At 41.3% G+C, this 14,879-nt stretch overlaps 2 protein-coding genes across 2 annotated transcripts; one reads left to right on the forward strand and one right to left on the reverse strand.

Annotated features, from left to right (window-relative positions):
• On the reverse strand, positions 1-10,090 carry ankmy2a (ankyrin repeat and MYND domain containing 2a). Its single transcript, XM_030072887.1, has 10 exons — positions 9,877-10,090; positions 8,702-8,766; positions 7,717-7,855; positions 7,504-7,602; positions 6,639-6,799; positions 4,945-5,159; positions 3,991-4,126; positions 3,205-3,333; positions 2,546-2,675; positions 1-1,116 (listed from the first exon to the last, which is right to left on the reverse strand). The coding sequence occupies exons 1-10, from the start codon at positions 9,941-9,943 to the stop codon at positions 977-979; spliced, it is 1,281 nt and encodes a 426-aa protein (XP_029928747.1). The 5' UTR covers positions 9,944-10,090; the 3' UTR covers positions 1-976.
• Positions 10,091-11,059: 969 nt separating this feature from the next.
• On the forward strand, positions 11,060-14,284 carry pkdc (protein kinase-like domain containing). The gene is made up of 3 exons (XM_030072311.1): positions 11,060-11,136; positions 12,253-12,645; positions 13,227-14,284. The coding sequence occupies exons 2-3, from the start codon at positions 12,275-12,277 to the stop codon at positions 13,816-13,818; spliced, it is 963 nt and encodes a 320-aa protein (XP_029928171.1). The 5' UTR covers positions 11,060-11,136; positions 12,253-12,274; the 3' UTR covers positions 13,819-14,284.
• The last annotated feature ends 595 nt before the right edge of the window (positions 14,285-14,879 follow it).

A 14,879-nucleotide genomic window follows, 5' to 3' on the forward strand; every position in this document is an offset into this window, starting at 1 on the left:
TGGCTTGTTGATGAAGTTGGTCTTTATTTCAGGTTTTAACATCATGAAGCTGTTCCGACATCCTGAAACCCATCGCTGCTCAGCAGGAACAAAAACGTCATTTGAACGGCCGGTCATTTCACCTCCACGTCTCCGTCCATTCAGGCTGCACAATAAATTGAAAAATTTCAAAATACCAATATTGACTACTACATTTCCCACAACACAGGAGCATAAGAGTTTCTCTTTAACAGGGATGATATTTTAAGACACTTTACTCTAGGTAAGGTGCTTAGCTGTGTTCATGTAATATACGGTACAATATTTGTCAATATTGTGCAGCTCTAAGATCCACTTATATTCCATGATGAGCCGGTAAATACAAAAATGTTCCATTAATTCTGTGGCAGACCGGGTTGTAAATATATTTCACTGCACATTGGAAAACGATGGGCTACACAGTCATTTATTTTATGCACAGAATGCTACGGTTTCTTAAGGCAGAATTGTTTCATCAAGGATGTGAACCACTACCTTGTCACATTTCCACACTTTCCCTGAAACGCCTCGCAGTCGCCTCTACCACAAACACAGCGGCCTAACTGACTCTTCACATTCACATATCGACAAAATAATTGAAAAGATTAAAATATATATTTAAAAAAAACAACAACAACAACAAAAAAAAAAACGACAACATAGGACAAAACACACGTCGAACACTGTGATCCAAACCCCTTCCTATTGTGCATTAGTGTCGCATCGCTTTGGTGGCAATCTCAGGTCACTGATAAATAAGTCAAGTCTCCGCGTCCTGCTGACAGTCCAGAAGCTTCTGAGCTCTTCTGCCTTCTGCATCTCAGTTTGGCTTTCAGTCTTATGGACAGTTTGTTTGTGTGTGTGTGTGTGTGTGTGTGTGTGTGTGTGTGTGTATTCTTGTGTAGGAGACTCTCGGGTACAGGCAACGTGTCTCTTAACGTCTTCTCGTACGCCCTCCTCAGTTGTCCGCGGTGGTGATGGGGGCGGGGCTCGGGGTTTCTGCCGGGGCCGGAGGGTCTGAGGGCGGGGCCTCGCTGTTGGGCTCCACTGAGAGGGTCTGCAAGGAGTCTGTGGCCCCCTGTACCGCTTTATTCTCCTCTGAAGAGAGAAAAAACAAACATGCAGACAAAATGGTTAGGCTTGGCCATGCTTTCCACGCCGCAAGCGATGAACATCCTGACAGCGTGATCCCTCTCTGTGAACCCCCCGTCCCAACATTATTTCATTTGAAAATCTCTCTACACTGCAAAAAGTCAAAATCTTACCAAGAGTATTTGTCTTATTTCAAGTAAAAATGTCTTATTTCTAGTCAAAATATCTCATTACACTTAAAATAAGACATGATCGGCTCAGAAATAACTGGAAATGGAACAAGCAAATTTTTACTTGTGACACAAGTGAACAAGTAAAAATTTGCTTGTTCCATTGGCAGAATTTGTTTCTTGTTTCAAGCTAATTTTAACTTGTTTCAAGTAAATTTTCACTTGAAACAGCTGAAAATTGTCTAAAGACAAGTTATTTCTGAGCTGATCATGTCTTATTTTAATTTTGACGAGAAATAAGACATTTTTACTTGAAATAAGACAAATAATCTTGGTAAGATTTGACTTTTTGCAGTGTATTTTTACTCAATTGCAACGCAGACGTCCTCTCCTTCACTGACAGACTGCTCCATCCACAGTGTGGGAAGGAGCGACATCGTAGGCCCTTCTTCCCAGCGGCTGTCAGACTTTACACTCAGAGCTGCTCCCAGTTGAGCATTTGCACATGCACATACACAGACATCAACTCCATCTGTGCAATACTGATTATGTAGCATTCAATAATTTTTTTTTTTTTTTTTTTATTCTGTGTGCACCATCTTATTTATATTTCCTTTTGTCTATATTTTTCCTATCTTTAATTATTGCTACTACTGCAGCACTGTGAATTTCTCTGTGGTGGGACTAATAAAGGCTTATTTTATCTCTGTGTACAAGCTCAGCCATTTGAACATTCCAGTTCTCCATAACATTTACTTCAGAATACAGAAATAGAAATAAAATATCTGTTGCTTCCAGCCTTGAGGTTGAATTTAGTTGTTTTGGCTTTTGTCTGTTTAATTTTGATTATTGCGACCAATTATTGCTAGCAAACAATGTTATGAAAGACAAAATCAAAGCAGTAAATAATACACGGCCGAAGGCACGCAAAACTTTGTAGCTGCAGCCTGCATGAGCCCCTTAGAGCTGATCGGAGTGTGTGCAAGCAGTGAGGGAATGACAGCACTCCTGGGAGGACAGATTTAAAGTCAACACAGTCATTCCAGGAACTGCTGTTAAGTTGCCAGCGATGATATTCGTCTCTTTCTGCCAATAAGCATGACAAGATGATCACTTATTATCTTTTTGCATTATTGAGATGGAAATCTGCAGGTGTGGGTGGGAGTGAGCACTCTACTGGAGTGTTGTTGTTGTTCCTTTTGTTTCACTCCATCATTGCGCTGGCCGTATTTACTCCTGTGGTGACAAGAAATTATTTAAAGTACCGTTGCTGTGCTTCTCTCTGAGCTTGGCTGATTCTGCCTCCTGCTTCTCTCTCTGCTCCTGAAGTTTCTTGCAAACTTTCTTATGAGTAAACCAGTGCATCTTCTGGCAGGTTTGGTCGCAGTAGATCACCTGGAAGGAAAATTTATGTTTAATTTATTTGCTTGCACACACATGGGATAAAAACTGGAAAAACAAATACCCACAGCTGAATGAGAGGAGACAAAGAAAACCCAAAGGACTGATGAAAACATCTCACCCAAACTGACACACCGAAAATAAATAAAGGCTGACGAAGAAAAATAGCACGCTGCCGGCCATATGCTGGTGCAAACAAAATCTGTGGATATTTCTTTTATTTTGTGCCTGAATCTAGCGAGCCATCTGTGGAAACGTTTTTTTTTCCTGCCACGTGTCTCAATCTTCTTTCTTTGTATTGTAAACCGAAAACAGAGACACAGAAGATGAAAGCAAATGGCTTCGAAATTTCTATGTTTGCATTTTTTTCTTAGCGGTCCACATTAGTCATCATCAATTGCTACAAGCCTTAAGTGAAATTCAGCTTCCATTCGGTCTAAAACGAGAACCCAGAGGTTACGGCCACATCGCACGACATCAGTACGTTTGCAAAATGCCGTGTTGATGTGTTGTTGAATCGTACCATTTTGCAGATGGAGCATCTCTTCTCCGCTCCCTTCTCTCCGCAGGTCGTGCAGAACTCGGAGTCCATGAAGCCGACCTGACCTGTGATGGCCTGGGTCAGGACCGAGATGGCTGTGGGGTCGTTTCCCTGCAAACACACAGGCGGGACACATGAGAGCAAACGTGTTTATGATGATCAGACGTCACAACACAACAATGCACAAATAACTGACACGTTTATACTCAGGAGGCATTCAGCTGAGGCTCTTCTTATGACAAAAACCACAGGACTCAAACAGATAACCAGAGGATTCACACACTTTTTTTTTTTTTTTTTTTTTTAAATTGTAGTTTTTTTTCTTTTCTTACTTCTCCATAAATATCAGCTTCACCTCCATGACTAAAAGAAAATATTTTTTTATAGTTGCCACTGAAAAGGTATTATTACACTGTATATGTTGTGACAGCCTCACTAGAACAAATAATTTTCTTTTACAAATTCAAAACTTTCCAAAAATATGGAAAAATATGTATGGCATATTTCCAAAACTTTTGCAATTTTTTTTTTCCAAAACTGTTCCAGGGCTTGGAAACTGTATTTTCAAATTTACTGACTTTAAGATTTTTAATGTCTGTATGAACCATGTCAGTACTTCGTGTCAAGAGAGAGCTTTAATTTTTCAAAATTTACAGAGACGCAATGAGGAGCAGCAAAAATCCGAATGATGGCATGAATCACGTGGTTCAATCCCATCGCTTCCACTTCACTACTTTAATTTGTGAGGAGGGATCTTGGAGGACTCACGATCTCCACCGGGGCGATGCTGCGGACCAGCTGCTGCAGCAGGGTGGCGTTGCAGTAGGGGAACTTGCGGATGCACTCTCTGACAAACTTCTCCTGAAACACCGGGAAGCCGTCGCTCTCCCGGCCCTTCAGCAAACTGCCAGAGAGAGACCAAGGAGGCAAGGAGTTCAGGACACTGTCAGGCTTTTCTTTCATTTTATCTGCTGTCTCACAAAGTTTAAAGCTGTTTTGAAGAGCGAGAAGACGGATAAGAGCTACTAACAACCTAGAATAACAGTGACAGCAGAGACGGACGGAGTTTAAATCTTTAGGACTCCATCTCTTTAACCATCTCTGGTGATAAAGTCTGTTTACAGTAATAACACCAAAGCCTGAAATGTGGCAATGACTTACTGTTGTTCAAACATTACACATAGCTTTAATATCAAGTTAAACAAATAAACTCCAACAGTATACATGTTATTAAAGGATTTTATCCTTTTAAAAATAAATAAATCAATACTAAATCTTATATTTAGAAGGTAGAGAGCATTTTATTATTCTAGGGCTACAACAATTTTTTTTTTTCCCCCATTGTCAGATATTCTATCAATTATATTTTAGATTAATCATTTAGTTCTTGAGTGTCAAAAATGACAAGTGCTCATGCGAAGTCAGCGGAGCCCCAAGTGATGTCTTCAAATTGCTTCCGTAGTCTGACCAGCAGCCAAAAAAAAAACATTAATTTAATCTTATAATTATATGAACACAGAAAAGGAAGCACATCTTAGTGAGGCTGGAATCAGAAATGTTTGTCATTTTTAATTTATAAACGACTATAATGATTCATCAATTATCCAAATCAAAATGTACTCATTTTCTATTAATTAGTTAAAATTAGTAAATTTTCTGTTAATCAATTAATTGTTCCAGCACCACAACCTCCGTCAGTCTCAAACAGACTCAGACACACACCACTTGATGAGGCCGTCCAGCTTGTCCTCGCGCTCCTTGAGGAAGGAGGCGCACTTTCCCAGCACGCAGCTGATGAAGTGCATCTTCATGGCCAGCACCTCGTTCATGTCCTGCTGCTTGACGCACTTCTCGCAGATGAGCTCCATCACCCGCCGGCACTTGTCCAGAGCCTCCACCTCGGCCAGCAGGGGGTTCTCCTTCACCAGCAGCACCAACTGGGACAGGCGAGGCGGGGAAGGGGGACGTTAAAATGAGGTACAATCAAGTGGATGGTCTCTGTGACACGGTGACATGCAAGGTGTGCAACTGCAGAAGGCCAATGTGGGGAAAACAACAGAGCCACTTGTTGCCTCCTCACACGGGATAAAAACAAACAATGAAGAAGCACTTTTGTCTGTGTCATCACGTCTTTAAACACTTCAGCCGATGACGTTCTTTATATTTACATTTCTTCACGCAGAATTGATCACACGGCATGTAAGCTCAACAAAGAACGACATATGGCCGTAATTACTAACTACATCACTTGCTTTTTACAGTTTTTTTATTGCTTAGGCACTATGGGCTATTTTTGCAAAACTCTACGCATGGACCACAAAACCTCACAACAAACCAGCAAAAAAAAAAAAAAAAAAGTGTTTTTCTTTGTTGTCCAATCCAAATGCTTACCTGTGCAACTCATTATCTCAAAGTGTTTTCACATGTGTCTGTGTAGGAAAGGCAGTTGGTAAAAATACTGGAGCAAAAAGTGTGTTATAAAATTAAAATTATGAAAATTCTGAGTGTAAAGCAGAGAACGTGCAATCAGTTTGGCGCACTTGGTAAATGCACTGTTAATGGTTTCGCAGATAGTGCTTCAAGAGTCACCGTGAGTGTTTCAGCATTCAGAAAAACTGTATTCTAACACCCTCAGATGTACGCACAGGTGCTTACTGGCCATGTGATCTATGTGATGCGATGGAACGGGCAAAAGTGCAACTTGAACACGCATTTTTACTCCACCTCACGAGGTAATAAATGACTGCTGAAGTATTTTGCCCCATCGGTCTTCCATACAAGCCAGTGGTTCTCAACCATGTGTCACTGCAAAGAGCACACAGGTTTTCAGTTCGACCAATCACCACAGTAGGTGATTAGCTCACTGATTACTTCCCCCCCTCTATATCAAGACATGATTATGAGTCAAATCAGCTGCCGTGGCATTTGGATGGAATAAATACCTGGGAACCACTGGGAGTGAATGGCACATTGCTGAGAACCACACACAAAGATGGTGAATGTTGCTTCACCAGCAGAAAGAAATGGATGGAGGAAATACAGGGGGAGACAGCTGGTGATAGATAGAGAGAGAGAGAGAGAGAGAGAGAGAGAGAGAGAGAGTGGGGGGGGTGGAGATCTCGGAGAAAGATTCACTTAACTTTGCACTGTTTTTTTGTTTTTTTTGCACATTGGGTACTTAGATCTTTAGATCTCTAGTGTCATCTTTTATTCTTTATTTTTTATTTATTTAATCTTGTACTCTGTGGATACTGCTGAAAACTGTGAATTTCCTTCGGGATGAATAAAGTATCTATCTATCTATCTATCTATCTATCTTAACAGCCTCTCAGCAACGAGCCAGCCAAACCTCTCTCCAAACAGCAAACAAAGCCACTTCCAGCACAGCCCCATCAGGACGGCGGCGCTCCTCCTACCTTGACGGGGTTCAGGCTGGTGCTCATGATGACCTTGTGGAGCGGACCGGCCAGTTTGGGTGGCAACTTCGGCTCCTTCTCCAAGCCTTGAGGTTTGGTGTAGTAGTCCAGCCTCGCCCGGGAGAAGAAGTTGTTGATCACCGTGACGCAGTCGTGCTGCCCTGAGGAGGGAAACAGTCGACTGTGAAACAGGGCCACAGCAGATAACCTGTAAAAAAATAAACTTTCAACACAACGGCTGGCACAGATTATCCCACGTTGTGAACAGGATCAAGAATGGAGACTGTGGCTCAGCCTACATCTAGAGTTTTTTTTGTTGTTTTTTTTTCCCCTCACGTTTGATTTGGTTATTTCAGTCTGGTTGGGAATGTGCAGTATAAACCAACCCGAAGCTGAAATCTGACAACTGTCAAAGGGAGTTTATCTTAACGGGAAGGAAAAGGATAAACCAGAGGAGAAGTCACTTTTAACGCTCACTCATGTAGACATCAGCAAGAGTCCCAGCTCCTCTTGTTCCCCTCTTGATAAGTTGCTGAATATTTTATATTTATTTCAACAAATTTAGAATAAAATGTAAAAACTTGTATAAAACGGTAACATGATTTGAGCAATCAAAATCAGTATCAAATCACAAATGAAGTGAAAGAAGGCTCATATGAAATTCTTCATTAAATTTATCCTCATAATGGTGTGACTTCAAAATATAGCTGTACTTTAAGGGTAAACCATGGACAAGAATGCAACACAAACAGAGACATGGGGAGATGTTTTAAAGACAAAGTGTTAGTGACAATGTGTTATTTTTACTTTCAGTCCAGCCTACACAGGACCCCTGCGTGGGTGTGCATGTCACCTCCAGACTCACCAACAAAGGCAGCCATCTGTGCGGCAGTCCTCCCGACAGAGTTGACCACGTCTGTCTCTGCCCCGGCGTCCAGCATCATCCACGTGATATCAGTCTTCCCTGCAGACACGGAGGGAAGAGACGCCACGACACGTTTAGGGCCTGTTCCAAGTCACAGCGGGAGCGTTTCTGCTCATTTCTGATAAGCCCAACGTTTGATCCGTCTCACAGTACCTGATAGGCCAGCAAACATCAGCGCCGTGTAGCCATGCTCGTGTTCATTGCAGTTCACGTCCGCTCCGTGCTGCAGGAGCAGTTTACACATGTCTGCCTTTCCCTTGTATGCAGCGTGCATCAGAGGGGTCATCCCATACTGTGCAAGACACAGAGAGACCATCACAGACTTCACATGGACCACTGCCTTTCTATGCCTGCAGGCTCAAGACACTTAATGTGCAATGCATTTAAAATAAATACTGTGTTACATGCAAAAGCAATCCCCAGCATGTGTTTCTCTCTTTCTCTCCTACTTATATAGAAAGCATCACATCAACTTGCACTGGGTGAATTCTGGCAGCTTAATGTTGGCATCAAAATTTTGCACAAAAGCAGCAAACAGTGCAAACCAGCAGCTACAAGAGTCAATATTTTATTAAAAATCAGGGCTGCTTGATGGATCACATGAGAATCACATTTACCAACGCATTCAAACAACTCAAAAAGGATGTGAAGTTATGTTTGTGCTCTACATTGTCAGCGTGTTTTCCAATTAAGTAAAGCAACTGTCGGAATCTGCATCGCATTTTCATGTGATGTTCCCTCTCATGCAACTAACCCTAGAAACTATACTTCCTACTTGAGCTGCAGCACAACAGAAAACTCAGTGCGCTTTTACCACAGCTGATTTTGACGGGCAGGCACAACACATGCAACACATGTAAACGTGCTCATGGAGACCACAAACAAAGGACCTGCTCCAAAGCCCTTCAGTAACTTAACAAACAAATCCCCTTGTCCCACACATATGCCACAGAACAAAGGAAGACACACACTGGCAAACTGACAGGTTGCTCTAGTTATAAAATTAACTGGATCAATGAAACCCACCAAACAAAAACAAGAAGCACAACCTAGACTAGACAAGGGGAACTGAATATCACCCACCCACTGAGCTGAACTGCTTTGTAACTTTATTGTGGCAAAAAAAAAAAATCTTTACCTCATCCAAACAGTTGACTCGAACATCCTTGCAGCCCAGCAGTCTTGAGGCCTCTTGAACATCACCTAAGTGCACAAAATATTATGATTGTTGAATATGCAAATAAAATGCAAATGACTCGAGTCTTTATAGCAGTATAAACTGTCCTCTGACATAATCCCACCTCTTTTACTGAACATAAATACACTTGGGTGCTGATTGGATAATGTATTGCGATTCTACAAGTACTGTGATTCCAAGTAACGATTTATTGCAATTTTTATTTTCTGAATTGTCCTCTAGTTTGTGATTGTAAGGTTTCGCCAGGCTCTGATTATCCTAAATGTCACAATGGCTCATTTTATACAATGACATCAAGTTCCAAAAAAAAAAAAACTGTCTCACTACAAAGAAATGCCTACATATATGGGTTCACATCATCACACTTTACTACAGCTGGGCCGACTGGTTCCACAAGAGTCTCAGCTTCCCAGTCAAAGCCAATTGATGCAACTCCAAGACTGTTTAGGCCCCAGTCTGCACAAACACACCATTTTACAACAGGCCAGAATAACACATTTGGACTGCAGGGTTTGTGGCCCAAACTGCATGGGATCAGCATCAGGTGGGCACGTCTGCAAAGGGGAGCCCTATGAGTGCCAGCTGAACCCATTTTCATGTGGATATCTTGAGGTCAAAGGTCAAGGGACCCCTTTGAAAGTGTCCATGCCAGAAAAAAACAAAAAAAATCATTTCCCCCAGCACTACACAGACTTGAGTAGCAGCAGCTCAGCTCAAGTTGATGCACGTAACAGCACAAGTCGTTCGAACAAATGAATGAATTGCACTATCACAGGCAAATTATGTAACTGCATAATTTTTTAGCGTTCTCAAAGGATTAATACCTTTTGAAATCAGTGCTGACACTCTGACAGAAGTTAAGTCTTGATGTTCACTAGCTAGCTGGGTGATGCTGTCAAGTGTCACCAACATGGTCAGCGATCACAAAAGCTCATGTTCATGTTGGTTCGACGTGTTTGGCCTTTTTTTTTAAGTCACGAACTAACTTGATAAGAGACTTATTTTCCAAGGTAAACACGATGTAAAGTACAAATCCAGCCCGATTTTCAACACATGAGCAGCGGGCTAGCTGTGCGCAGCTCCTCCACGGATTAGCCTGAGCTGAGGGGGCTTACCTGCAGTGATGACCTGAAACAGCTCCTTTTCGGTGGAGGACAAGTCTCCCTTCTTTGGGGCAGACATGCTGGTGGTCGGTATGTGAAAGCAGACTATGAGGACACAGATAAAAAGCCCCAGTTCCTGTTGAAACGCCGGATATTAGCCGTGTCTCTGGCCGCTCTCTACAGCATGGAGCCAGCCCTCCGTCCAAGCTGTCATGAGGAACGTACCATTGTGTGCAAAAACGGAGGGGGGATCGATCTACACCGAAAACACTTTATTCTATTTATTTTCAAAATTAGACATATAACATAAAAAATAAATACATATGAGTCATAATATAACAAAAACAGTTGTTTAAAATAGCGGCGTTTCCAAAATCAAAGCGGATTAGTTATATTTATACATAGGCTATTCCTCTTTAAAGAGTACACGGAAGTCTAGAAAGTTCACAGAGCCGAGCAAAAAAGAGAAGGAGCGCTACTGTAAATTATAAATATTATACACATTAAAGGATTATTACACAATGTATACTTAATAAAGCTGTATTTAGCAATAAAGATAAAGTGTATGTGCCTCATTAAAGAGTGAAGTTTTCACTAACACACCAATATATGGCGCTATTTTATTATCTTTGGTTATTGCTTTTGGGTTTGTGACAGGAATGGAGGGGAAAGATTGAAAAAAAAAATATATATTTATATGCATGCAATAGGAGGAAAATTATTCTTAGTGTGTTTTATTTTTTTCAGTGCTGGTCATAATATCACAGTAAAGCGGCCATGTGACAAGTAGGTCCCAAAAAGCAACAATGATAAGACATATAGAAATGATGAAATACTAAATTTATTGAAAAGGACACAGAGGAGAGATTACAAAACATAAAAAAGTACAGTACATATGTGTCTATCTCTATAAAATCAGCAGACTACACATTATCCACTTTGTCTGCTCCATTTATTTGTGATGTAAATGATTTCTGTAAGGTTTCTGTAATCCAGCGCTGTGGTCTCACTCTGGCTTTTGCAACTTATACATGCAAACTATATATTTAAAAAAAATAATAATAATACACAGGCCAAGCAGCTCTGTCCAAAAATCAGTGCAAACAAAATGATTGCAAACACTCCAGTCCAGCAGGGGGCGGTGACATTCTATACAAATGGATATTATCTCATGCATGTGGCTTTAAATCGCCACAGAGAAGGCAGCAGAGACGTAAACTTCCTGTTGTCTGGCCACTGAGTCGTGTTTTCACATCTGTGGGATTTTAAAGGGTAACGTATATTTTCTGTGTGAAATATTTTCTTCATATCAGAGACCAGGCTGTAGTGAAATACCTACAGTCTGTGCATGCAGTCTCACTGGCTTGAATGTTGCCTGTTATATGCATGTTACAGTCCTCTCAGTATGTGTGTGTGTGTGTGTGTGTGTGTGTGTGTGTGTGTGTGTGTGTGTGTGTGTGTGTGTGTGATGCAAAGACAGAAATATAGTTGATAAATTATTTCCAGAATACATCAAAAAGCATGTGTTCAGGTGCTCTCAGTGGGCAGGTTGATGTGGATGAAGGGAGGTGCCTTGTTAACCTGCCATCTCCTTCCTCCATTCCCTAGCAGCAGAGAAAGTGCATAATACTCTGTAATGTGCTAAAAACGCACAAATTAATTGAATTTTTAAGAAACTTTGTCAACTGATGCCTATATGGGGCACAGGGTCCTGCCCTTCTGTCAGTTTCATCTTAGACCTGTGATATTCTTTAAACTATATACAATCACTACTCCATTCTATACTATATCGTAGTCTATATTCTCTATAGAGCAGAGCCACCTTCCGGATCAAAGTGACAAGTAGCACCGTGTAATCAAGGAAGAGCAAGAGGAGGCCTGTAGTAGTCCTGTAATATTCCTTTAATATTTCTATGATATATTAGAATATAATGTTATCTTTTTTATATTGCTCAGTGTTTATTGTGTGTCCTTTAGGGAATTTATATGGTAAAAAATTCCAAGGAGTCGTGTGGGTCACGTAACTTAAAATGGCCCTGCTTATACAGTGTATTTTGACAAAACATGAGAAAAGCCTGCCTGAATACATTCTGCATAACCACTGCATAAAATTTAAAGTTGTATTTACTCATTACATTAATGCACAGTTATGAAAAGATAGTTGTGGTAGGGAGAAAAGGAAGATAATTGGATATAGTGAAAGGGTAGAATGAGAAATATCACAGCTATGGTTAAGGTGTCCTGCTCCCACTGGGCTCCTGTTAAAAAAATAACAAATCACTTACCGGCTGTAGGTAATGTGGTTGAGACAAATGCTAAAGAACTATGCAAATGACTTTATTTTCCCTCTCTCACCCTGAAACATAATTCACTGTGCTTTCCTTTCAGTTTGTTTTGATACAGCTTGACCATGAGACAGGAGTACCAGGACCTCATCCTGCAGACGTGCGGGGCTTCATCACTACAGGTCGCTGCCAAGATCCAGACACTGTGGAGCGGCTACGGAGAGATCGTGAGGCTGCAGCTGGAGGGCTGCGACCGGCCCTCCGTGGTTGTCAAACACGTCAAGTTTCCGGAAGGGTCCGACCACCCCGGCGGCTGGAACACGGATCGCTCCCACAGACGAAAAGTGAGATCCTATCAGGTGGAGACTCACTGGTACCAGAACTACTCCACCAATCAGAGCTGCCGCATCCCCGCCTGTCTGGCTGCCTGTTCCTATGGAGACGAGATGCTGATAGTCTTGGAGGATCTGGATGTTGTGGGGTTTGACCAGAGAAGGTAGCTACTTAGTTTACTGCAAACATTTAGAGGCTGTAGTTTTTTTCATTAACCATGTTTTGGCTGTACAGAATGTCTGACCAGCAAATCAAGGTTCAACTCAGCAAAAAAATCTCCAGTTCATCAGACTGAACCAGGTCTAATCATGATATCATCATCCACTCTTACTTTGTACATTTTATAAAGCCCTGAAAAAGACTTTTTTAGGAAACTGTCGATATGATGTTGGAAAATTCAGGGGGGAAAAGTAAAGTTCTACTGGTCTACTGGAGTCCAGTGGTGGCTTATCCTATATTATCTGTAGTCTGTAGTCTGTCTATAGACTATAGACATTAATAATAAACTGACTGAGCATCATCGAAAAGCTATTTTGTCCAGTAATTTGAGTCAAGAAATATTGTGTAGCATTATATCAAAGGCACTGCCCTGGCCAGCCTTGTCTTTATAACACTGTTTAACCCCATCATCCTAACATGCATGGTCTCTTATTCAGTGCATGAAGTTAGGTGTGACACACTGATTAAAGGAATAAAATGTATTTGCACTGTATAAATAAGACGAATGTTTGTTTTTCTTTGAAGGACTAGTGTGAAGGACCGGGAGATAAGGGCGTGCCTCAGCTGGCTTGCCCACTTCCACGCCCTCTTCCTGGGCGTGGAGCCGGACGGCCTGTGGCCTGTTGGCACCTACTGGCACCTGGACACCCGGCCAGATGAGCTGGAGGCCATGGATGACGCACGGCTCAAAGCGGCGGCTGGCGAGATCGACAGGATACTGAATGCATGCCGTTTCAAGACCATCGTGCACGGAGACGCCAAGCTAGCCAACTTCTGTTTTTCCCAGAGCGGGCAGGATGTGGCTGCTGTAGACTTCCAGTATGTAGGTGGGGGCTGTGGGATGAAAGATGTTGTTTATTTTTTAGGAAGCTGCATGGATGAGAAGGAGTGTGAAAAGAGGGTACCGGGCTTATTGGACTACTACTTCACAGAGCTGCAGTCATCTGTGAACAAAGACATAGACTTTGCTGCCTTGGAGACAGAGTGGAGGGAGATGTTTGTGTTCGCCTGGACAGACTTCCATCGCTTCCTGCTGGGATGGATGCCCGGACACTGGAAGATCAATCGCTACAGCAAACGGCTGACCAAAGAAGTACTGCAAAAGCTGAAACAATAACCAAAAACAGTGGTAACAGTGGTAAGGTCACCAGTTTGATTCTGTACATCTGGACAAGAAAAATTACTTGGATGCATTCCCCACTCTCCCTCTCTACACAACACTTTCTGTCAAGGTGTCAGTTCCTGAGAAAGAGTGGACATGCCATCAGACATTTTCCGGATAATTAAACATCCGCTCAGGCTATTTTGGTTCTTAAACAACCCAAGGCTTTTGGGAGTGGAAAACAACAATAACAACAACAGAGCACTTTTATTCTTTGTTAAAAAGTTAAATCCATGTGCAGTTTTCATTATTTATACACTCATATATTTTGGTTAAGTTGCCTCGAAGTTGCATCAGGACACCTTGTAGCCTAGTTTTAGCATTTACGACCTGAAACAAACAAACAAACCAAAAAAAAAAAAAAAAAAAAAAAAAACATTTCCCTATTTATTTAGGCTGACACAAATGTTTCAGATGAAAACTCAGTGCACTTCATTGAATCATAATTTAATTCACTGTGTGAGGAAGGCTCTTTTAAGGGGAGAGTGGCATTATTTTAACATTATTACAATTGATTTCTGTTTATTATGGTGTTTTTTTTTTTTTTTTGCCTAAATCAGCGTGCCGTGTGTGTGGTATATTCAAAACCTCTTTTTTTCCGAATTCAAGAAAAGTAAAAAAAAAAAAAAAAAAAAAAAAAAAAAAAAAAAACACCATGTTTACAAACAAGCATCCTCCTTATTGTTTTGAATTAACAATAAATGCATTTTAATGGTTGTTTGTGTCTCTTTTTATATTTACCTGAACAGGTTTCCTATAATTACAGTATAACTTGTTAATAAAAGCTAGAATGGGTCATTAATAATACCAATGCGCACACACAACAGTAGTTATGTATCACCTAGCAACCGCGCACTCTTCAAGAACTATACTACTTGGCGGAGGAATAACGAGGGTCTTTTTTTCTCTGTTTTTATCATTCTCCATCACCGGTACATTGACATCGACTTTCAATAAAAGCGTCACGCCTTTAACATCACGTTTTGGCTGTTCTTAAACCACCATACAGCGTAAGA

Source organism: Myripristis murdjan, chromosome 16, assembly GCF_902150065.1.
Source record: "Myripristis murdjan chromosome 16, fMyrMur1.1, whole genome shotgun sequence".
Taxonomy (NCBI): domain Eukaryota; kingdom Metazoa; phylum Chordata; class Actinopteri; order Holocentriformes; family Holocentridae; genus Myripristis; species Myripristis murdjan.